The 26,328-nt window shown below is 41.8% G+C and overlaps 1 protein-coding gene across 5 annotated transcripts in view; it reads right to left on the minus strand.

Moving 5' to 3' along the window:
* LOC122558878 (SRSF protein kinase 3-like) overlaps positions 1–26,328 on the minus strand; it is a 54,207-nt gene that overhangs the window by 16,541 nt on the left and 11,338 nt on the right. For all 5 annotated transcript variants that reach the window (XM_043707781.1, XM_043707779.1, XM_043707780.1 and 2 more), the window contains 9 exons: positions 24,833–24,945; positions 18,536–18,644; positions 16,483–16,570; positions 14,734–14,821; positions 12,468–12,574; positions 7,495–7,651; positions 6,955–7,055; positions 6,177–6,284; positions 2,614–2,683 (listed from right to left, as the gene is read on the minus strand). In XM_043707781.1, coding sequence (XP_043563716.1) covers positions 2,614–2,683; positions 6,177–6,284; positions 6,955–7,055; positions 7,495–7,651; positions 12,468–12,574; positions 14,734–14,821; positions 16,483–16,570; positions 18,536–18,644; positions 24,833–24,945 — 941 coding nt within the window. The remainder of the gene's footprint in view (positions 1–2,613; positions 2,684–6,176; positions 6,285–6,954; positions 7,056–7,494; positions 7,652–12,467; positions 12,575–14,733; positions 14,822–16,482; positions 16,571–18,535; positions 18,645–24,832; positions 24,946–26,328) is intronic.

A 26,328-nucleotide genomic window follows, 5' to 3' on the forward strand; every position in this document is an offset into this window, starting at 1 on the left:
TCCAGCAACACATTTTCAGCTCTGATCTCCAGCATCTGCAGTCCTCACTTTCTCCTCGAGGTATGACAAAGCAGAACAAATAGATGATATAGAGCATAGCAAGATAATGAAAGCAACTTTGAGTGCAATCAACTCAACCTGGTTATTATTTTGTACAGTTAAGTCACTCATTACACACAACATTCATGCACTTGTGGCTCACCAAAGATTGACAAGCAAGCCAAGGGATATATTGTTTATTATTAGAAGTACATAACTGGAATTTCATTCTGAGTCCCAATTCCTGAAGAGGATCATAATGGCAAACAATTGGTAAAAATTGGAATATATGTTTTAGGTCCAGTTACCGTTACAACCGTCACTGCTACTCAAAGATCCTAGGAGAAGAACATTCATAATTCCTCCCTTAATGTTAATTTATTCTATTTGTATCACAAACTATTTTTGTGCATCAACTGTCTTTTCTTTTTCTTCTCTCTTTCTCTCAATACAGTACAATCCTTCAAGCAAAGGATGCCACCCAATCTCAGCTAGTGTGGCTGTGCAACTAACTACTGAAAGATTCCTCAAAAAGTGGGCCAAATAGATTCTCTGTTTGACTTTTTTCTCTCTTACTATTGGGAATTATCTCCATGTGAAAGCATTGCTGAGGCAGGAAAATTACCCCAGAAATCTTGGGAGTTAGTCTGCATTTTATCCCTACATAACGGGTGGCACGGTGGCTCAATGGTTAGCCCTGCTGCCTCACAGCGCCAGGGACCTGGGTTTGATTCCAGTTTCGGGTGATTGTCTGTGTTGAGTTTGCATTCTCTCACCATGTCTGCATGGGTTTCTTCTGGGTTCTCTGGTTTCCTCCCTCAATCCAAAAATGTGCAGGTTAGATGAATTGGCCACACTAAATTGCCCATAGTGTTCAGGGATGTGTAGGTTAGGTGCCTTAGTTAGGGGTAAATGTAGAGTATTAGGGTAGGGGAATGGGTATGGGTGGGTTACTCTTCAGAATTTCAGTGTGGACTTGGGCCAAATGGCCTGTTTCCACACTGTAGGGATTCTATGATAACTCAGAAGATTGGTTCACTTGTGGACTATTATTTATACTGAATAAATCTATCATTAACAAAATAGGCATCTCACTGGCAGAATCAGGCAAAATTTAGGCTGCTGGACCCAAAGGAACTGCATAAATTATCAATTGTATGTAACTGGGTCAATGTTTCTATCTATGATTGTAAATTCAATTCAATGTGGGTTAATGATAGGTATTTCAATTTTGTGAAATCTTCCTTAAAACAAAGCAAGTCACGTATGTGTTGGAAATTTAACATTTGCCATGTCTTTCATCCAAAACTCATTTAAAAACTCAGGAAGAAGGTTAGTCATTTTTTTCCCATGTTCATGATATGCACAGTTTAAGAAGGAGAGTCCTAAATATTATTGATACTTTAAATTGCCATGCTAGTCAGCCTGGTTTGCTTTCCAAGTTACATTTCAAACCTAATGTGCAAATATAGAGATGGCCAGGATGTTCTGTACATTCCCATTTGATTTATATCAGGTCAGTAGTAGACAGTGGTATTGTGGGATAGCACTGGATTAGTAATCCAGAAGTCTCGACTAAATCTCTGGGAACATGGGTTCAAATCAGCAGTAGCTGGTGGAACCTGAAATAATGAAATAGGGAATTGAAAGCTGTTCTTTGTAATGGTGACCGCAATTGCCATAAAAATCGAACTGGATCACAAATGTGTTTTACAGAAGCAAGTCTGCCAATCTTGCTTGATCTGACCTGCATGCAAGTCCAGGACTAGAGCAATATGGTTGCCTCTTAACTGCTGTTTGCAATGACGAGCAAGCTACTCCATTCAAGGGCCATTAGGGATGGGCAACAAATGCTACCTTTACCAGTGATGCTCACGTCCCATGAAATAATTAAGAAAAGGTCTTATAAGTGGTTGGTTTATGTGTAAGTATGAGCATCATGCCAAATGTGCCAAGATGCTTCTTGGAATGAATTCATTTCAAACTCACTGCCTGTTATTCATACAAATGTAGCAGCTATTCCAAATCCATGCTTTCAGGCAAATAAGTAAATAGTTTTACTAAACATTTTTACTAAAACATAATGAGTGTTTTAGTAGAAATGTTGACTAGGATGTCAGTATTACTCACGTTCAATGGTCAGTGTTGGAATGGAATGGTCAAGTAGTACTCTATACCACTTCCATTACGCAGGAACAGTGTATGTTACATGTTGGTCCATTACAGTTGATGGGGAGAAATGACTTTCATGAAAGATCATAGAAGATACAGGTATGTAGAGAGAGAGAGAGAGAGAGAGAGACCCCACTCCATTCCCCCACCACCCCACATGCCCCACCCCCAACCCTCCAAAACAGACAGTACTGCATTTCAACCCTTACCAGCACTGAGGAACAAATAATACTGAAGGAGGCTGGTAAAACGCCAATTTTAACACATTAATCGTGAAATAGTGTCAATGACAGAGAGGTATTCTATACTTTGTACTTGTGAGTGATCATCATTTCCTAATGTCACATGAGTGAGATTGCAGTTCTTCATTTGCAAATTATGAATTAGAAGATGTTCCCTTACCCTCATCTTGAGTGAAGGTCTTTCCAGGTCGAGGGTCAAATAGGTACTCGCCTGTTGCCAGTTCAAATGCCTGCGCAAGTAAAAAGAGACCTCTGTCATTTCCTGTTTGATTAGATTAGATTCCCTACTGTGTGGAAACAGGCCCTTCAGCCCAAAAAGTCCACACCGACCCTCCGAAGAGTAACCCACCCAGACCTAGTTCCCACTGACTAATGCACCTAACACTATGGACAATTTGGCATGGCCAATTCACCTGACCTGCACATCTTCAGACTGTGGGAAGAAACCCACACAGACACAGGGAGAATGTGCAAACTTCACACAGACAGTCACCCAAGGTTGGAATCAAACCTGGGTAGCTGGTGCTGTAAGGCAGCAGTGCTAACCACTGAGCCACTGTGCCACCCCAGTCTGCATTACTAATGGAATAAAATCTGACAATTTCACATTCAGTTAGTTTTGAATTGTAAAACAATAAAGATGATCCCTGAGGGGTGAATTGAACAAATATTAGTGACAGTGCCTGAAGCATCAGCAAAAGTAATTGTGGGAATATGTTATTTCATAAAAATTAATGAATGCTGCTTCACAGATTTGCTCCAGTGAGTGATTCTCGCTGTAATTTTTTAACCGAAACTGGGCTTGTCTAGAGAATCATAGAATCAAACATTGCAGAACAAACCTGACAAATCTGTACTGCCAAAGCTACATTAATTCTCCTTGAAAGTGGAGTTGCAGGTAGACAGGGTCATGAAGAAGACGTTTGGTACACTTGCCTTTCTTGGATAGTGCATTGACAATAGGAATTGGGAGGTCATGCTGTGGCTGTACAGGACATTAGTTAGGCCACTTTTGGAATACTGCGTTCAATTTTGGTCTCCTTGCTATAGAAAAGATATTGGGAAACTTGAAAGGGTTCAGAAAAGGTTCACAAGAATGTTGCCAGAGTTGGAGGGTTTGAGCGAGAGGGAGAGGCTGATTAGGCTGGGGCTATTTTCCCTGGAATGTTGGAGGCTGAGGGGCGATTTTATAGAAGCTTATAAAATCATGAGGGACATGGATAGGGTAAATAGTCAAGATCTTTTCCCCAGGGTCAGGGAGTCCAAAACTAGGGGGCATAGTTTTAAGGTGAGAGGGGCAAGATTTAAATGGGACCTAAAGGGTAAGTTTTTCACAGAGGGTGGTGCATGTATGGAATGAGCTACCAGAGGAAGTGGTGGAGATTGGTACAATTATCTGGATGGATATATGAATAAGAAGGGTGTGAATGAATATAGGCCAAATGCTGGCGAATGGAGCTAGATTAATTCAGGATATCTGGTCAGCATGGACGCGTTGGATCAAAGGGTCTGTTTCCATGCTGTACATCTCTATGACTTCATAACTCTAGTTCCACTTTCCAGCATTTAGCCCATAGCCTTTAACATAATGACATTTCAAGTGTTCCACCAAGTACTTTTCAAAAACTGAACAGTTACCCATCACTGTTATCCTTCCAGGCAGTGGATTCCGGATTCACACCACCCTCTGGCTGAAAAATATTTTCCCCAATTCCACTCTAAACTTTTCACCTTTTGTGGGCGGCACGGTGGCCCAGTGGTTAGCACTGCTGCCTCACAGCGCCAGACACCCGGGTTCAGATGTGCAGGTCAGGTGAATTGGCCATGCTAAATTGCCCATAGTGTTAGGTAAGGGGTAAATGTAGGGGTATGGGTGGGTTGCGCTTCGGCGGGTCGGTGTGGACTTGTTGGGCTGAAGGGCCTGTTTCCACACTGTAATGTAATGTAATCTAAAAGTGTTCCCCCATGTTATTGACCCTTCAATTAAGGGAACAGCTGCTTTCTATTCATCTTGTCCAAAATCTAAAGAAGTATCTGCACAGAAGTTTACCTCACATGAAGAGAAAGCAGAAGAAGGGTCTGTTCTGTTCTGAAGAAGGGTCATTGTACCTGCAATCTTAACCCTGTTTTTCTCTCTCCACAGATGCTGCTAGATCTGCTGAGATTTTCCAGCAATTTCTGTTTACTTTTCTGATTTCCAGCATCCACAGTTCATTCCTTTTTTTTGTTTAATGTTTAGCTCATAAGACTTGGCATGAACTTGATGGGCCAAATGTCCTCTTTCTGAGGAAGGGTCACTGCATCTGAAATGTTAACACTGATTCCTCTCCACAGATGCTGCCAGACCTGCTGAGTTTCTTAAGCAATTTCCATTTTTGTCCTCCTTGTGAGTTGTGCTGACTCAATCTAATTTACTCTCGCCCACTGCCCCAGGGATGGGAGAAAGAGATGCCATTCAATTGAGCAGGATGTGTCGTTTGGGGAGCTCAACACTTTTCTGACTCTCCTAACCAGCCTCTGTTGGGAAAAATGCCATTCCCATCTGCAAGTTAATTGAGGCACCTAAGTAACCACATAAAAGGCTTTATGCCACACTCCGGATTTGCCAGCAGCATATCGGGAAGGGGGTGAGAAATTGTCCCTGAGCAAGGCGCCTGCCACATGATGCCTGCTAAGTGATATCCCACCCTATCCTTGCTTCCAACACCATTCTCCCTTCCCCACCCCCCTCCCCCAGAGCAATGCTGCCTTATCCTAACTGGATTTTGGGTAATCCAAGATGGAGGATGGGAAAAAGTGGTAGCTGTAAGAGCTGCTCCTTATTTGAGGTATTTTAAGTGTTGGAGCTAATTTCCTCAAATTCCAGGAGCAGTAATTACTGTTTCATAAACTTTTGATAATTACAAAATTTAAAAGGCATCTGGATAGGTATGTGAATAGGAATGGGTTTAGATTTGATTTTTGATTACATTACAGTGTGGAAACAGGCCCTTCGGCCCAACAAGTCCACATCGACCCGCCGAAGCGCAACCCACCCATGCCCCTACATTTACCCCTTACCTAACACTACGGGCAATTTAGCATGGCCAATTCACCTGACCTGCACATCTTTGGACAGTAGGAGGAAACCGGAGCACCCGGAGGAAACCCACACGGACACGGGGAGAACGTGCAAACTCCACACAGTCAGTCGCCTGAGGCGGGAACTGAACCCGGGTCTCAGGCGCTGTGAGGCAGCAGTGCTAACCACTGTGCCACCGTGCTGCCCACCAGGTTTAGAGGGATATGGGCCAAGTGCTGGCAAATGAGACTAGATTAGTTTAGGATATCTGGTCAGCATGGACGATTTGGAAGGGTCTGTTTCCATGTTGCACATCTCTAAGACTGTAATGGTGATTGCCTCCTTATGACCTCCATTTTTCTACCTTAGTTTTCTATGTTTTGTTTTAATTTCTGTGTTTTAAGATGGCACCAGAGAGTAGTGACAGTATACAACACTTTTCTCTATATTTTGTAACAAGATACACATGACAATAAATAAACCAAGATCAAATCAGATTTACTGAGAGTATTAGGTTCAGAATAGGCCTAAGGCAGGTGTGACTGCTTACTACTCCATTTGATTTATTTGGCAGTAAGCTCACTTCTGTTGCACAAAATTGAGTATCATCAAAGAGCATGTCACAGATATTTGAAAGTTGTAAGCATTACCACATTTCTTACCATACAGGCTGTGCTCCATATGTCAGCAGGAGACCCATAGCCAGTTCCAAGGATGGTCTCCAGTGCTCGATACTGTCTGGTCTGGATCTCCTCTGAAACATGCTTAAACTAGAACAATGACAAGAGAGGAATGATTCACAACCTTACAAAAAAAACCTTGTTTATTAGGCATTAAATAGGATTTTCTATAACACTGTAAATCACTCCTAATATTCAGTGTAGAAAATGATGGATGCCGCACCATGGAGAGATATTAGAATTTTGTGAAGAGTTCAGATCATTTATAGAATAATAGACATCCAAATCTGATTAAACTTTATTATCATCCACTTATAGGTCAAGTAGAGTTTCAATAAGATGTGTCGTGAAGCTCTCTGTGTAATGTTCCTTGAAGCAATTCCATGAAATCTATTGCACGAATAATATTAAGTAAAGCTACTAAACCATTGCATTAAATGTACCATAAGAAATGTTTGAGCACATGTAGCTATTCAAGGGATGCAAAGTAACTTTTGATCTTCTGTCACAATCAACGTATTGCAGAACTGTACTGTTCTAGCATGGGCTTCAGTCCTTTGGCAAGGCATTGGAGAATGTGCTTTGTTTTAGGAGATAGAAGAAGTGATTAGTCTACCTCACTTGGAGGGCAGGATGGAGGCAGAGGGATGAAAGTTTGCTCAAGCACACTTCCAAGAGAGGATTTGTATTCTCCAGCCAAGCAACCGAGTATTTGGACTACAAAACTATTGCAGTGATGCTACATCCCTGCGGAACTCACCATCCAGCAGCCACTGCCCAGGTCCACAATTTTCACGCCTATTTCCTCAGCATGCGTAGGATTCAAAGGGTTTACAAGTGATTGTTTTGCTTGCGTTACCTCTGAGAACAAGAAAACTCCAAGTCAACTCAAGGAGATTTTAAATCTTTGCTCAGATTGGGCACATTTCTTAACATTTTTGTTGTGTCCCTGGCAAGTGTGAAGCATTTGGAAAACATTGGTCCATAAATAGCTGTATTTTGAGCAATGTGCACCAGTAATGAGGTTAAAAGCAAATTTACCTGTGGAACATCTAGCTGTATAGTGTAGTTTTGTTTGATGAAAAACTGCCCTTTATATAACAAAGAATTAAACTAAATCAGATATTGTGTATTCTTGAGTACATGGAATGAGTTGTGTTTTTGGGAAAGCCAGACAAGACTCCTTCCCTGGAGTGTTATCTTTTGTTTTGTTCGCTTATAGGACAGGGGTGTCACTGGCTGGTCAGCATTTATTGCCAGTCCTGAGATGCACTTGAGAAGGAATCCTCGATGTCATTACCTGATAATCTCAGAGTTGCTTCCCCCACTTCCTTTGGTACAGAAGCTGCCAATCGACTGAGGTATTGTTCATTGACACACAAAAGGATATTCTCTGGTTTGATATCTGTGTGCAGGATTTTGCATTTTGTGTGCAGATAATCGAGACCTTGAAGTACCTGCCACAAGCAAAGAAAGAGCAGCTAATCAGCCGAAACACTTGATTTGGAGATGCTGGTGTTGGACTGGGGTGTACAAAGCTAAAAATCACACAACACCAGGTTATAGTTCAACAGGTTTAATTGGATGCACACTAGCTTTCGGAGCGCCGCTCCTTCATCAGGTGATAGTGGAGGACACAATTCTAAGGCACAGAATTTATAGCAAAAACTTACAGTGAGATGTAACTGAAATTATACATTGAAAAATACCTTGATTATCTGTTGAGTCTTTCATCTGTTTGAATACCATGATCGTTTCACTTCTTTCATGTGTAAATCACAAAACCCTTTTTTTTAAATCGCATTCTCGGGTTAGAAGTTAACAATGGTGATAGCTAGACAATATGTTGAAGGGGTGCATGTGTGAGTGTGGGAGTGTGTGTGCGTGTCTGGGGTGGGGGGGGTTGTGAGTGTCTGTGAGAGAGAGTGTATATGTGTCTGCATGAGTGTAGAGTGATCTAAGTCTCTGAGAAGATGCCTGTGGGAGTTGGGTGTCTGTAAGGGTATGTGTGAGTGTCTGTGTGCATGTCTGTGTATACGTGTGTATGTGTGTATAGGAGTGCCTGTGTGTGTGTTTGTGTGTAATGCAATGTGACATGAACCCAAGGTCCCGGTTGAGGCCCTCTGTATGGGTACCGAACTTAGCTATCAGCCTCTGCTCGGCCACTTTTCGCTGTGGCCTGTCCCGAAGTCTGCCTTGGACTGAGGTCGAATGTCCTGGACCACTGAAGTGTTTCCCAACTGGGAGGGAGCACTCCTGTCTGTTGATTGTTGTGCGGTGCCCATTCATTCATTGTCGTAGCCTTTGCTCAGTCTCCCCAATGTACCATGCCTCAGGGCATCCTTGCCTGCAATGTATAAGATAGACAACGTTGGCTGAGTCACATGACGGGCACCTGAAAGTACTCAGGGATGCCCTCACAAGAACGGGGTATGATGCCCAACCCATCGACCGCCAGTTCCGACGTGCCACAGCAAGGAACCGTAATGACCTCCACAGGAGACAGGCACATGCTACAACCGACAGGGTACCCTTCGTTGTCCAGTACTTCCCAGGAGCTGAAAAACTACACCATGTTCTTCGTGACCTGCAACACATTATCAATGAGGATGAGCACCTCGCCAAGACCTTCCCCACATCTCCACTGCTTGCCTTTAAACAACCGCCAAACCTTAAACAAATCATTATTCGTAGCAAGCTGCCCGGCTCTCAGGACAACACCATACAACCCTGTCACGGTAGGCGCTGCATGACATGTCAGAGTGTGGGCATAGATACCACCATTACACGTGGGGCCACCTCCCACCTTGTACATGGCAGGTACTCATGTGACTCAGCCAACATTGTCTATCTTGTACGTTGCAGGTAAGGATGCCCTGAAGCATGGTACATTGGGGAAACCGAGCAAAGGCTATGGCAATGGATGAATGGACTTCGGGACTGAACAGAGACTGATAGCTAAGTTCGGTACCCATAGGGAGGGCCTCAACCGGGACCTTGGGTTCATGTCACATTACAGGTGACCACCATTGCACTGTACACACACACAGACACTCCTACACACACACACTCTCACACACACACACAGGCACTCCTATACACACATACACACGGACACATGTATACACAGACACGCACACAGACACTCACACATACCCTTACAGACACACACACTCCCACACTCCCACAGGCATCTTCACAGAGACTTTGATCACTCTACACTCATGCAGACATATACACTCTCTCTCACACTCACAACCCCCAACCCAGACAGACAGACACACACAGACAGACAAAGACGCACACATATATTTTGTGGGGTGAATTTGTACTTGCAGAATTACATTGTACTTTGCTCAAAAACTGCATGAATTCATGTAAGACTCTGTTATCTCACTTTTTAGATTAGAATCAATCTAAACATTATGGCATAGACAGAGAACACAGAGGACTAACACCTCCAACATATTGTCTAGCCAACACCAATTGTTACAGCTAACCTGAGAATGCAACTTTTAAAAAAAGGTTTTGTGATTTACACATGAAAGAAGTGTAACTATCATGGTATTCAAACAGATGAAAGACTCAACAGACAATCAAGGTATTTTTCAATGTATAATTTCAGTTACATCACATTGTAAATATTTGCTATAAATTCTGTGCCTTAGAATTGTGTCCTCCACTATCACCTGATGAAGGAGCGGCGCTCTAAAAGCTAGTGTGCATCCAATTAAACCTGGTGTTGTGTGATTTTTAACTTTAAACGCTTGATGCACATCAATAATCATAACTGGGTGATCAACTAATTAAATATTTTATTATCAGTTATAATTCACACTTCTGAAAGAGCAGAGTAGTCACTCATTGAGAGTTAACTTTTATCCCCCCTAACCACAATTGCTTTAGCATCTTCTCTCACATATTGTGCTCTGGCTAAGAGAAGGAATCTGCCTGTGTTCACAGTTTGCTAACTTTCTTCAGAAAATGGAAGGACATACATACATACAGTGTTTTATAAGAGCAGAACATCATAAGATATAGGGACAGAAGTGGGCCATTCACTGAGATCATGGCTGATCGGATAATCCTCAACAACAACAAGATCTGTCTGCATAAAAGACCCTGAGCTTCCTGTTGCCTGCCACTTCAACACACCACCATGTTCCCTGGCCAACGTCTCTGTCACAGACTTGCTGCAGTGTTTCAACGAAGCTCAGCGCAAGCTGTAAGAACAGCACCTCATTTTCCTCTTAGGAACTCTACAACCTGCTGGACTCAATATCGAGTTCAATAATCTTTGGGGTTAAGCCACCTTCTCCCATGTCCTTACTACAGACTCTACACACCAGGCCTTGTTATTACATGGTCTACAATTATACACTACCCATTGTTAGCCACTAATTGTCCACTAATAGCTATTCATTCTCCCAGGCTGATCATTACCCACTCCTTTGTCTAACACGTTCTTCTCTCACTTTGGGCTCTATCTCCACTATCATTTACTCTTTACCCCTTTCCCCACCCCTTCTGCATAAAAAGCAACTTTTTCCTAGCTACCAAAGTTCTGAGAAAGAGTCACTGAACCTGAAACGTTAACTCTGATTTTTTTTCCACAGATGCTGCCAGACCTGCTAAGCTTTTCCAGCAATTTCTATTTTTGTTTCTGATTTCCACCATCTGCATCTCTTTTGGTTTTTATCTGATAATCCTCAAGTCCACTTTCCTTCCTTTTCTGATTTCCTTACTGATTACCAACTCCTCAGATTGTCCCAATGCAATTCACCACTAATAAATTACTTTTGAAATGTGGTTTTGTTGTTTGATGAGAAAATGTATCAAAATAATTGCACAGAACAAATGGTAAATGACTAGCTAATCTGGGTTGAATCTTACCCATTTTGGCTAAATCTGGATTACATCGGGCTTTTTGGTGGGATTTCTGTGAGACCTAGTAAGTTTTTAGATTCCCTACAGTATGGAAACAGGCCCTTTGGCCCAACCAGTCCACACCGACCCTCCAAAGAGTAACCCACACAGAACCATTTCCCTCTGACTAATGTACCTAACACTATGGGCAATTTAGCATGACCAATTCACCTGACCTGCACATCTTTGGACTGTGGGGAGGAATTTTCTTGCCTCAGCTTGCCAAACCCACTTTATTAACTACCTATCCTGTCCCCTTCCATCCTATCCCAGTCTCATTTTACCACGTGCCTTTCCCAGGTCAGTTCTGACACTCTCACACAGTGTCTCCACTGCAGCATTACAATGGTAGTTACTGATGCAACCTGAAGTGCAGCATTGAAGAGCAAAATCTTCCTGTAATGCCAGGGTCCACGGATGTGGAGTGCTTGTGACTAATTTCCATACAGTATTCCCTGAGGTGTTGGCATCCAGTGTCCAACATGGAGGTCAGTTGGAGCAAGTGGTGAGCTAGGTTCAACAGATACCCGCTCTAGTTTCCATGTTGGGTTTTCTCAATGTCGAACTCATTTGGTAGGTTTGTTAAAATGGAGAGCTTGTGAATGAGATGAGTTGGATTGTTAATAAGGTGTTAAACAGTCAATAATCCCTCATAGCTGGCAGTTCCCTGCTGCCTTGCAAGAAATTTGTTACGCTACCTGTGAAAAATATAAATTACGGAGCAAGACACTCCTGATCTCAAGATGGCTAGATCGTCCATCTAATTCTGTCACAAATCCCACCATAGCCCACATCACATGGTTCCTTATAGGATTCCATCCTCTTTCTGAGGGAGGAAAGCTGGTCAAGATACTGGAAAAAATGGTTTCTCTTGCTTGAAATAATATCATTGGTCAAAACTGATTGCTGGTCAGTGGCAATCTAAAGGTCATATGTTCAGCTCACACGTCATCAAGGGCAATTTAACTCATAATTTCAGAACAAGCAAAAAAAATCAAGAAAGATGCTAGATTGTTCAAAAAATAGCATCAACAGATGCATGAATGCTTCCTGGTTGCGCAAGATTCCCAACCACCGATACATCCTTCCTGCTCCTACTCCTTAGCTGCTCCATTCTCCACCCACCCCCTTCCAGCTACTGGTGAGGCAAGTGGTCTGACATTCAACGTCTCAAAATGGAGACACACCTGGCACAGGCAGAGCATCCCCAAAACGTTCACAACATCTAAGGTCCAAATTCAGGCATCAGTTGGGCCAAGTACTAAATTTGCATTGCCTATTTCAGGACCAAAATCAGGCATAAAGCAAGTCTCTCTCTCTCTCTCTCTCTCCCTGGAGCAGCCTGACCTGCTGGATAATCTTTTTGACACAAGTCATGGGCAGCCCCTGCAGCTTTGACTCGAGAATCCATCGATGAAGGTGATCTCCGAGCAGTTCAAGAACCAGGCACACATCTGAGGGCAGAGTGAAGGATTGTCATGAAATGCTTAAGTCACTCCTGTTCAGTTGGGAGTGATGGTGTGAAGAACTAACAAAGGTTTATACTTCTGTAATGCCTCAGTTTCCAAATTTCTCTAAACATTTCATATAGAAAGCTAATCTCATTCACATTCAAAGTTAATCTCATAGTAACCCTATAACCATTGTCAATTGTTGTAAAACTCATTAATGACCTTCTGGGATGGAAATCTGCCATCCTTACTTGGTTTGGCCTACTTGTGACTCCAGAGCTACAGCAATGTGATTAGATTAGATTACTTACAGTGTGGAAACAGGCCCTGCGGCCCAACAAGTCCACACCGACCCGCCGAAGCGCAACCCACCCAGACCCATTCCCCTACATTTACCCCTGCACCTAACACTACGGGCAATTTAGCATGGCCAATTCACCTGACCTGCACTTTTTTGGACTGTGGGAGGAAACCGGAGCACCCGGAGGAAACCCATGCAGACGAGAATGTGCAAACTCCACACAGTCAGTCACCTGAGGCGGGAATTGAACTCGGGTCTCTGGCGCTGTGAGGCAGCAGTGCTAACCACTGTGCCACCGTGCCGCCCACGGTGGCTCTTAATACCCTTCAAAATGGTCTATAAAGCCAATGTGTTCAAGGGCCAATTGTGGGATAGGCAATAAATGCCAGACTTCATTAAAAATAGAAAGAACTGCTTCCAAGTGCAGTGATTGTTATTGGCCAACCAATCCCAGTGGATATTTTGAACCCAGGATGATTCTACAGACTATAGTGAGATGGATAGTCAATTAATCTGCTAACATTTTTGAGACAGGAACAACCAACAGAACACTCCATGTTCCTCTCCAAATAGTGCTCTTCACTAATATCCATCTGAACAGTTAAGGCCTCTGTTGAACATGCCCTTCAGTACTCTTGTGGAAGCATCAATTTAGTTTCTGAATTTAAATTCCCAATATGGGACAAGAATATATAATTTTTAAAAACTAGTAGGTTAAGAGCTGAATCTGTAAAACAGTGCCAAAACCAGAGATTATTGAATTATTGAAATAGATCTAATTCCGACACTTTCAAATTTATACTTACTACTACATACATAAATATCCTCATCCTCAAAATTCCTCACCCAAAGTCCATTCACTGAAGAAATCTACTTTCATAATTGTCTTTTACACTGAGTTAATTCATAAAGATCTTGTGATCTCAAATAATATCTTCCTTTATTCACTTATTAATGTAAACATGCTAATAGTACTCTCCTCAGCTCATTCACAAACATCTATTTCATTGGAGTGTGGGAGGTTGAGAGACAATCTGTTAGAAGTTTGCAAGATAATAAGAGATATAGATAGAGTTAATGGTAGTTGTCTTTTCCCTAAGGTGGGGGATTTCAAGACTAGGGGACACATTTTAACACGAGGAAAGAGGTTAAAAAAACATGTGGGGCAATTTTTTAATACAGCGTGTGGTACTTGTGTAGAATGACATGCCTGAAGAAGTGGTGGATGTGGGTACAATTACAACATTTAAAAGATATTTGGATAGGTACGTGGAGGGGTATAGGCCAGGAGCAAACAGGTAGGTCTAGTTAGTTTGGGATTATGTTCAGCATGGACTATTTGGACTGATGTCTGTTTCCATGCTGCATGACCCTATAACTCTATGAGGTGAAAGTGCGGACTGCAGATGTTGGAGATTAGTGTCAAGAGCATGGTGCTGGAAAAGCACAGCAGGTCAGGCAGCATCCGAGGAGCAGGAGAATTGACGTTTTGGGCATGAGCCCTTCCTGCTGCCTGACCTGTTGTGCTTTTCCAGCACCACACTCTCGACTCTATAACTATATGAATCTATCTGATAATCATGGACCCCTTTCAACCAAAGGTAATCTGTTTCTGGAATTCCGGACTGTTATTCAATAAATGTTTGCAAAGAAAGTCACAAGAATTTCCTGTTAATATTCCCCTTTCTTTCTTTGAATATCTGGGCTATGGTTGACAAAACGAGGAATTAGGAACTCACTGCATTGTGTTACTAAATACAGGTACTCCTTATTCTGGCAGAAGAAGAAAACCCTTTGCAGCGCATTAACTATAAGCTGCTTGTTGTATGTTATATTTAAAACAAGTAGACTGAAAGGATACGAACACCATTCGAACCAACTATTATAAAATCATCCAGTAGCTGGACAATTCGCTCTTTGCCTGGGTCCTTTGAGCATTTCCATCTTACCTGAGAAAAGAAATAACTTTTTAAGACGAACTTGATAGAATGCTAAATTAGTAAAATCATTCATCATTAAAGTAAGAATATATTGCTTCACTCCATATTTCTTTCCACAGATGCTGCTAGAATGGTTGAGTTTCTCCAGCACTTTCTGTTTTTATGTTATTCTTACGATCATTTGATTGTTTGCAATATTGGCACTTCATGTTGGGAGGGTGTTCCTGTAAATGCCTTGATGTGAGTGGGAGAATGGAAAGACACAAGACATCCTTTGAGAAGTAAACTGGAATATGTAGGAAAGTTTAAATTTGACACATCAATGTCCAGCTTTAGTCGTTCCTGCAAGAATTTATGATGAACGTTTACATGATTTTGTGGTATTTTTTGTAACATTACTGAAATTATTAAAACAATTACTGCCTCCCGGCCTTATATTATGTCCCTATACTGTTTTCAACATCTTCAAGTTTTGAATCATTTTTTCCCTTTTTGTTTAGCTTGTTACATTCTCTGTCACCTTGCCCTCTTTCCCCTTCCACCACCCAATGGGACTGTCAGCTCTTTCAAATCTGGCAGTTAGACACACCATTGTTCTGCCATTTTCACATTCTTAATCTGAACTAGCAACATCTTTTCTCCACTAGCACCCTACACCCACTGCCCCTAAAACCCTACAACCCCCCCAAACTATAGCGGAAATGCTATCCTCTCCACACTTCACTTCAGTTCTGTGAAGAATCATCAAGATTCAAAACATTAGCTTGCTCTCTCCATGTATGCTAACTGTCCAGCTGTGATCTCCAGCATGTGTTGTTTTCAGTAAACATTTTGAAGGGACTTGATAGGGTCAATGTTTCCATGAGTCTCGAACTAGGGGACATAGTTATAGAGTAAAGGGCACTCATTTAAAACTGAAATGCAAGGAATTTCTTCTTTACTTGAGCGATTTGGAGAGACTAGATCACTGAAAATTGTTAAAACAAGATGAATAGAGTTTTGAAATAACAAATGGCCTACTCCTGCTCCTATTTCATGTGTTGTTATGCTCGAAGTTATTCAAAATCATGGCACAGCAAATTCTTAATTTTTAATTTTGTGAAATTGGGAAGAGGAGACATCTGGGTCTCACTGATTCTGCAAGGCCTCTCCTCTTGTGTTATTTCCCAGAGCCCAGACTCCAACCTACGATATGGCTGAGGATGAATGTTAACAGATTTTCCAGCCAGTGAGCTGCATTGGGGCACCTAGTTCCTTCATTTAATGAGAAAAAGCTCTCGTATTTAGATAGTGTTTGTCATGACCTAGAAATATCTCAAATCATTTTTAATGATGGGCATTTAAAGTGTAGTTACTGTTTTAATGAAAGATATACAACTGCCAATTTTCACACTGTAAGAATCTCAGAAGCAGCAATGAGATAATGGCCAGGCATTCTATTTTAGTAATATTGATTGAGGAATAAGTTTTTATCAAGACACTGGGGAAAAATTCCCCATTTCTTCAAATACTGCTGTGGGATCTTGTGTGAATATCTGAGAGGGGCAAGTGTGTCTCTGTTTAATATCCATAAGGCAGCATTCCAATAATGTGGCTCCAGTCTTTGGATGAGGGTTTGATGCCACATCCATCTTTCTGTTTGCTTAACACTTCTGTGAGAGGTTACTCACACATTTCAGAAGCCTGATCTCATCCTGAGCTGCCTCTGAAAACCCCCTCGCACTCTTCGCCACTTTTACTGCCACAAATTTATTTTTTCTGTTAAATGAAACAAAATTGCATTAGTATTTTTTGACAATGCATCTTGCATACATGTAGCATCAATGCAAAAATCGTCCTTTGCAAATGTTTAAGCTATTCATCGTGTGATGAAGCAGTTTGTGCCTTTACGCTACATGGACTGGACAACATCAGGCTTGGACTGGTCAGCCTGTCACAGACGTCAAGCCCAGCAGTGTGGGGAGAGTGAGACCACGTGTGGGAAGACTGCAGGCTATAAAAGGGCTGTAATGTTTATCTTTTAACTTTATTTCTTTATCTTCCTAATTTATACTATGAGGAACTGTAATGTAGAACTTTTCGCTTTCCTCTTTATGTCTTTATTTTTGTACCTAATCTACTTTAGTACCTCAGATTTGTATCTAAGATGGCACCTTGTATGGTGACATTGTACACATTTCACTGTATTCCTGTTCTTTGTACTTGAGTATATGTGACAATAAACCTAATTCTAATTCTAACCCAGAGGTAGGTCCCTAGTAGGGTAACTGTATCTTTATAATCAACCTGTTCAGACATGCTATAACATGTCTGAAGCAGATGGGACCAGTGCCAGGATCTTCTGGCCTAGAGGCAGGGACCCTACTTCTGTGTACAAGATCCCCAACTCATCTACTGACGAGGCCAGTATTAAATGCCCATCCTTAATTAACCAGAGTATAGATAAGTGTTAACCACATTTCTGTGTTTCTGGTGTTACATAAAGGCCAGACCAGGTAAGGATGGCAGATCTTTTTCCCTAAAGGAATTTAGTGAACGAAATTGGTTTGTATGTCAATGGACAGTGGCTATATGATCACTATTAAGACATCTCTCTGTTGCAGATTTTATTGGATTCAAATTTCACCATCAGCTGGGGTGGGATTCAAATCCATGTCCCCAGAACATTAACCTGGGTTTCTAATCCATTGACATTACCACTATGCCATCACCTCCCATAAAGGAATGACTGAAAGAAGTGTAGGAATAGATTTTTGCTTGAGGCAATACTGTAAAACGGGAGCTAATTGTCAAATCCATTCAAGTTGGAGCTTCACAATGAGCAGTATATTAATTTTGAGGTGTTACTGTTCTTTCCCTCCGGTTTAAGCAATCATCCAGTAGCACAGTGTGACCTCAGTATGTATAATTCATGAAAAGAATTCACTACAACAACTCATCATAACTAGTGTGGTAGCTCCACCAAACCCAGAACTACCACTACATAAAAGGCCAAGGGCAACAGATACATGAGAAAACTACCACCTATAATTGCCCGCCAAATTTCGTAGAATTTTCAAATCTCACACTCATTGCTAGGACAAAATCCTGGAAGAACATTGCTGGAGTGCCTTTATTAAATGGATGGCAGTGATTTAAAATGATGGCCTAAATCAACTTTCTCAAGGGCATGTCAGGGTAGGCAATAAAGTTGGCCTCATTGGCGACAACCATATTGACGTCAATGGAAACAAAAATTGCGAAAGACATAAAATGTGTTACCAATTTGCTATCACTCATTTCACAGTCATCCCTTTCATTTGGCGCCCAGAGATTTTAAAACCTCAACATTTGACGAAATCAAATCACAATTTTCTAATTTATTTCATCTCTGTTGTTTTAACCTTTGTGACACAGTAAACTCCCTCTATTTGCGAGAAGAGAATTGTGAACATTTTGTGAATTTGTTGATCCACTTGCTATTTATTGTGTATTATTTTTCCCACTGCAATTCCAACATTCACACCACCCATGGCTTTATGGGAAAAAACATGTGCACTATAGGTACTGCAGATCATTCAGTAATATCACTGACTGTGGTATTTCCCAGGAATTCATCTCCTGTGAAAAGCAGGACCATACTGTCCATCTACAATCATTAATCTTGGTTTCATAATTTAACAATAAATTTCAGGCCTTAACAATTCTTTAATAAAGTCAATGTGAACAAGATTGATTACTTACAGCAGATCCTGGCAAAGCCACACTGTTGAATAATAGCCCCAGCCTAGCTTTCTCACCACTTGATACCTTCCATTAAAGATATCCCCTAATTTCACTGGATGGTAACCTCCTGTAAAGATAAATCTCAGCTTTAGCTCAGTACTTGTCAAGGAATAATATGACAGTAACCAGCAGTTGTGGATCTCTCCCTCGCACAAATGCATTTGCTTCAATTGATAGTCCATGCACTGAAATCGAGATTGTTTCATCTCATTTGTTGTTAAGGTTTAATCATGTACTGCAGGGAAGGGAGCAGGATATTACAATGGAGTTAAATGTGGTTTCCCATACAGTTGTGTTAATTTAAACAGTTATATACATTTCAAAATGATTTATTTATGGAATGTCTAGTCCATCAGACCTTCTAGGAAATACTTCAGTAGCAGTTATGCATTTGTTTCCAAATTGAAATGTATATGGTTGAAAATTCGTTTTCATAAACAAAGCCGCAAATCAAACTGAATATGTATATAAATTATCAGACAGTGTGTAGCAAACTTGCAAAGAGCTATTAATTTATGATAGCGATAACCTTCACTAAGTGCTGTAAGTCAAGAGTGGATGAATTCAACAACACTCAAGGAGCCAATGCCATCTGGAAAATATGGCCAGCTTGATCAGCAAAAGTACACTCACTCCATGGTCAGTGTGCACTGGCAGGATCTACTGGATGTGACTGCAACCAGTGGCAGATTTCAGTAACATTAATGAAGTGGAGATTCCTGACACATTCATTGATTGTTGAGATTGAAGAAATGTTCTTTGAACAGCCTGGCTGGTCATCACAGAAGGAATCACAACTGAGAACTCTCTTTTCCTCCTCCTGGCGCTTACGGAAATGGGTCTGTCTTTGTGTTGCCTCTGCCCATTCTCTCTGTTGTACTGTAGACCAAGGGGGATGCATGTTGCTGTGTACCTCTTTGGGAACAAGTGATTGGTACAGTATCCTTGAAATCAAGACCATTCTTCACTATTTGCCACAACATACCCTGTAGACCTTAGCAATTCTTAAATAACTCTGGAAAGCACGGAAGACTTTAGCAATGGCAGCAGTGAAAACAAACTTTCAAATAATTAATGATCCCTTTAAGCATGAGAAAATTAAAGATCACCAGAGTGAAAAGTGGAGACAGGATGAGAAACCAGGAAACTGTCTGCTAGAGAATCAGATTAGTGAGGATCAAACTTGGTCAACTTCAATAAAAATGGTGGGAAAATGTGCGATTTTGAAAGCAACCACTAATACATGAATTTTTCTTTTCCCTGTCAGATATTCATCTCTGACTTGTGTCTTCCTCTATTGCTTCCAGTACGATCAAGCTTTATTAGCAAGCTTTATTTATGGTTTGATAAACCCAACTGCACTTTCAACTTAAATCTAATGGACTTTTAAAACTCATTTGTGGGATGTGGGTGTCGCTGGCTGGGCCAGCATTTATTGCCTATCCCGAGTTGCCATTGAGAAGGTGATAGTGAGCTGCCTTCTTGAACAGCTACAGTCTACCTGCTGTGGATTGACCCGCAATGCCCTGAGGGAGAGAATTTCAGGATTTTCACCCAGTGACAGTGAAGGAACATGATTATATTTCCAAGCCAGAATAGTGAATGGCTTGGAGGGGAACTTAAAAGTGATGGTGTTCCCATGTATATGCTGCCCTTGTCCTTCTAGATGAAAATGGTCATGGGTTTGAAAGGTGCTATCTGAGGATTATTGGTGAATTTCTGAAGTATATCCTATAAATAGTATACACTAATGCTACTGAGTATAGATGGTGGAGGGCTGCCATAAGAAGTATATAATTAAATTGGAGAAGGTGCAGGAAAGATTTACAAAGGTGTTGTCAGGACTAAAGGGTTTGAATTATAAGGAGGGGCTAGAAATTAGTTCACTGGAGTGTAGGACGTTGAGGGGTGACCTCATAGAGGTTTATAAAATCATGGGGCATGGATAAGGTGAATAGCAAAGGTCTTTTCCCTAGCGTAGAGTAGGAGTTCAAAACTAGAGGGCATAGGTTTAAGGTAAGAGGACAAAGATTTAAAAGGGACCTGAGGAGCACCACTTTCAGATAGAGAGTGGTTCATATGTGGAATGCACTACCAGAGGAAATGGTAGATGCATATACAGTTGCAATATTGAAATTACATATGGACAGGTACATGAATATGAAAGGTTTAGAGAGATATGGACCAAATACAAGCAGTAGGGACTAGTTTAGCTTGAGAAACTTGGTCAGCATGGAGAAGTTGGACCAATGTGAAAGAACTGCACAGAGGCTGGTATCCTGTCACCAAGTCATCCTTTATTCACATGTGTACAGTAGATGGGCTCTGACCAGCCAGCTCAGAGCTAGACCCTAGAATGTGAAGACTGTATGAATTTTGTGTTCATATCAGTCAGCCAGGGCTCCCTGATTGGTCTAGGTTAACAACCCCAATCAAAGATCTCATAGTCAATGAGATCCACTTGGCTTTCATTCCAATCAGTACAGTCTGTTTCAATGCAAATGCCTCAATGACTCAGTGCTGGTGACAGGCCCTTTTTGATGCAGACACACATTGTGTGCATACTTCGGAGACAACATTGTGATGATCCCAGCTGATGTTACTATTGATCGCAGAATGAAATCTGGCTTGATAGATAGTTTTAAGAAAACTTTCACTGAAATGTAAACATACCAGGCTACATATTTGATCTTGAAGGTAAAATACACAAGAAAAGAAAAACTAAATAAAATAAAACGAGCTATCTAAATTTCATACAGTTTAACAGATTTCAAACCCAGCAAAACAAAATCCCATCTACTCAACAACACCATCATTTTATCGTTAATCAAAGTCCAGAGAAATGTTCTTTCTATATTCAATCTATCAATTGACTTAACTGCATCTCTTTCTGTTCCTTTTCTGTGAGGTGTGTGGCTTTTTTGCTGAATCACTCAAACAACTTAGAGCTCAGATTTCCTCGGTCCTTTAATGATTAGCAAAGTTCCAAACAAACACTCCTGGCTTTCAGAAAATACTTTGTAAGATTGAATATTGTTCATTTATTATGTGTTTACCAAAGTATAAATTCAGTTCTGGAATGAAGTTGGAGTTAATAAGTAATGGAAGGTAGAGTAAGGCCATAAATGTCAACTCTTCTTAGTCTGCTTTTAGTATTATCTGCAAGCAGTTCTATGAAATAAATAAAACCATTGAAATGATACAGGGCAGAAAGGGGGCAAACAGCCCACCTTGTCCATGCCAACCCAAACACATCCAGAGGTCCTTTCTAATCTCTTCTTCCTCCACACAGGCCATAACTCTGCAGCTTACAGCTCTTAAGATGCAGATCCAGGGACTTTTTAAAAGAGTTTCGTGTCTCTGCCTCCGCTACCATCTCAGAAGTAGACAGAGCTGACCAGCCTCTCTTCCAACCTGAGCTGACAGACGTTCACCTGCCTCCCTTCCAACTAAGTTTACTGCATCAGGTGCTCCCGATGTGGTTTTCTCTATATCGGGGAGACCAAATGTAAACATAGGGAATGGTTCATCTCATCCAGGCCCACAGGGCTGACCTGACCTCCCAGTCACTGCCCATTTTAATTCCCCTTCCCACTCCCTTTCCGATTTGAACATCCTTGGCCTCCTCCATTGCCACAATGAACCAAACCACAAATTGGAAGAACAACACCTCATCCTCTGCCTGGGCAGCCTAACGCCCGGAGGACTCAACATTGAGTTCCCCAATTTTAAATAACCTCCCTCTCCATCCCCTGACTCCCTTCCCAGCCCCTCACCCTGTCTTCCACTCCCCCCTGCCACCTACTGGATTAATTCCTCCCAATTGCCAACCAATACCCTCTACCTGTCTCCTCTTCACCACCCTGCCCCCGCCAGCCCCTTTATCTGCAGTTCCACCTACACCCACCCCCAGTCCTGAAGAAGGGTTACATTCAAAACATTGACTTCTGCACCTTCTGATGCTGCCTGGCTTGCTGTGTTCTTCCAGCCTCTTGCCTGTCTACTCCAGTACCAACTCAAGCAGTGAATTCCAGACACCCACCATCCTCTGCGTAAAAAAAGGTTTTTCCTCATGGCCATTCTAATCCTTCTGTTATTTAGCTTGAATCTATAACCCCTGGTTTTTGAACTCTCTGCCAAAGAGATTCCTCCCGTCTAATCAATCTCTATCCCTCACAATTTTGTGTACCTCAAACATGTCACCCCTCAGCCTTCTCTCTTCCAAGGAAAACACCACCAATCTCTTCAATCTCTCCTTGCAACTGCAAAACCCCAATGTGTTTCTGATGGAATTGTAATAATGATGATTAACAATATAACAGTACACTTTGGGGAACAGTCAAACCTGATTTGTTTCTGTTTTAACTTCGTCCCTAATATCTAGTTTAAATTCACTTAAAACTAATGAATGTGAGATGTCTGTCTCATTGCAAATGGTGCAGCCATAAGCAGATTAAATGTGACTGACACAGTGGTTGAGATTTTCCCATTTTTGGAATACATCCAAAAGCATGAAGATGTAACAGAGAGAAACCTTGTTCAGAAAGTACCCAGGATCAATTATCATTCAAGTAGACGACTGGCAACCAATAGGTTTTCTACTGGATTTATGAAGTCAGGGTGTTCCTTAACTAAAGGAAATTACTTTAGACGCTGTAACTCTGAAACAAACACAGGGAATGCCAGAGAAACTCAGCAAGTCTGACAGTATCTGTGCAAAGAGAAACAAGGTTAATGTTTCCAGCCCGGTATGTCCAGGTTCTGAAGACTAGTGATACTGGGCTCTCTCTGTGTTTCTGTCCACACATGCTTCCAGACCTGCTGAGTTACTCCCGCATTCTCTGTGTTTAGTTCCAGAATGGCTCACTTACCTGGAGTAGCTGAGACAGCACTGCCCAGATCCCATCACATGTGAAAAGGGTAAGTGTTTTAAGGGGTGGGGGGTGGGGTGCTCGGAGGGGAGGGAGGGTTCCAGATACTGGGGAAAGAGGGACAGGGAAATCAGGAAGTGAGGGCAGGGTGCTGGCATCTCTCTGTGCCCTAGGTCATGTCCCTTGGTCCTACAACAATGTGTATGTTGGAGATATTCTCTCCCATCTCCCACCAAACTGACAGTGGAAGGCCCACCAAAACCCCCCTGATTATCTACTCTTTATACCACTGAGCCCAGGACTACTGGGAATAGAAACGTCCACCCTGCATCTAAGCTGCATATCAATGAGGTCAGTTGGACCATGAATAAAATATTTAACAAGTTAAAATTCCCCTTAATTGTCTATCAAGGAACTATCTTGCCGCTCAGGGTTTTGATGTATATAATTTCTGTTATTAAAATTCTTCTTGAGTATGGCAACTTAAAAACGTTCCACTGTTGTTTTTGTAAAAATACAAGTAGCAATAAATTACTATTCTGTTCTGATAGAGTCATATAGCACAGAAACAGAGCCTTTAGACATACTCTCTGGGAGGAGCTTGGTCCATGCCAACCAGGTTCGCAAAATAAACTAGTCCCACCTGCCTGCGCTTACACTCCCTACTCATGTACTTAACTGGTACCTTTTAAACGTTATAACTGTACCCGCATCCACCAATTCCTCTGGAAGTTCATTCTACAATACAAATCAATCTCTGTTTAAAAAATGTTGTTCCTCATGCCTCTTTTAAAGCTTTCTCCTCTCACCTTAAAAATATTTGCCCTAGTCTTGAAATTCCCCACCCTAGGGAAAAGAAAACACCTTCCATTCACCTTATCTATATATCCCATGATTTTATAAACCTCTATAAGGCCATCCCTCAACCTCCTATGCTCCAGTGAAAAAAGTCCCAACCTATCCAGCCTCTCCTTATATGTCAACCCCTTCATTCCCACCAACATTCTGGTAAATCTCTTTTGACCTCTTATCTGATAGTGCCACAAATATTACCATTCCTCCGTAAGATTCTGCCCACAGTAAACATTAGACTAAGTTTTAATTCCAAGCTTGACTTCTGAATTGAATTCCCCTGCCACGGTGAGATTTGAACCCATAACTTGAGAACATCAGCCTGGTGTTCAGGACTACTGCTAGTCTATTGACATGACCACAATGCCACAGCCAGCCAGAACAGCATCAGAAGTATGCCTGTGTCATATGGATGTCATTTTAAAGAAAAATAACATTCACTGTGACAAAGAAATGGGCCTAACAGAATTGCATTTTATGGCCTATATGGGAATGATCTAAGACTCTAAGTTGGAAACCCATGGAGACTGACCTGTGTGATATTCTGCTGGATCCTCGTGCCCTTCATCTAACAACTGCCTTGACATATTGAGAACTCGGCTGGTATGATATTTTCCAATAATTGCTTGCTTCTTACTGCGAAACCTGAAATAATAGTAAAAGATAACGCTTTGATGATCACATCAGGAAGTACAAAGATACTCTCTGGGAAGAGCTTGGTGCAGGATTCTTATAATGACTTGAATATAGCATTCCAGGTGATGGCAGAAAAAGCAAAATATTGCAGACACCGAAACTCTGAAATAAAAAGAAAAAAATGATGGAAATAATTAACAGGTAAGCGGGCAGTGCCCAGAGCTATTCTGATAGGTTGCCTTGAAATATTGAGCTGATCCTTTTGGCATCTATTTTGGAGTCAGGGGCACATCAGAGCAACAACCCCACTATGTGCTGCAGGTAACGGAAGTATTTTTCCTTTTTGCCAACACCTGGACTCATTGAGAGCTTAGATTAAAATGGTGCACAGCAGTTCAGGCAGAATCCAAGGCTAACTTTGGCCAGTTAAATGACACTGACTGAAATTAGCAGGTAACAGGAGCTCGAACAGGCGTCAAGCCCAAAGGTCCAGAGTTCACGATAGAGCACCCCCAATCTGTCAGGATGCAGGATTGGCCCTTGGTCACCTTGTACAGAGGCTTCCTTGCCCTTTCAGCAGCGATCTGTAACTGCTGAGTGGTTCCAACATTTTATGTTTTTTATTCTAGACTAGAGGAGTCTGGAAGCACAGCAGGGAATTAAAGTCTTACAATATCTCACTAATATAGAATATGCTCAGCAGGATTCATTTATAAATGTAGTACCTTTGCCATAGATCATCAAACTGGTGATGCTATAAAATAACGCATTAGGGTAATGCACAAAAAAAGTACATTTTGCATTTTCTCATGTTTCACTTCGGTCACCTTACAGAAAGGTTCACAAAACTGGACATTCCAGGCAATTTCACTCTCTTGTCTGAAGATATTGCACAATGTCCCATTGTAATTTGATGTCTTGACTACTGCTCCTGCTCTCGTTGTGTCAGCATCACAGACTAATATCCATATTCCACCAATGTCTCTGGATAGCATTGGCTAAGCCAGACCTGATGCTCTGAGACAGTAGTATTAATCATGAAAATGTTTAAATTGAAATAATATAAAGATGGGCTGCTGCTGCGACATTAACCGCCTCAACTTCTCCACCCTTCTCACCCACTCCACCCTTCTCACCCACTCCAACCTCTCACCCTTGGAATGTGCAGCCCTCCACTCCCTCCATTCCAACCCCAACCTCACTATCAAACCGGCAGACAAGGGAGGTGCGGTGGTAGTTTGGCACACCGACCTTGACACCGCTGAGGCTGAACGCCAGCTCGCGGACACCTCCTCCTACTGCCCCCTTGACCATGGCCCCACCTCCCACCACCAAACCATCATCTCCCAGACCATCCATAACCTCATCACCTCGGGGGATCTCCCATCCACC

Source organism: Chiloscyllium plagiosum, chromosome 18 (assembly GCF_004010195.1).
Source record: "Chiloscyllium plagiosum isolate BGI_BamShark_2017 chromosome 18, ASM401019v2, whole genome shotgun sequence".
Classification (NCBI taxonomy): Eukaryota; Metazoa; Chordata; class Chondrichthyes; order Orectolobiformes; family Hemiscylliidae; genus Chiloscyllium; species Chiloscyllium plagiosum.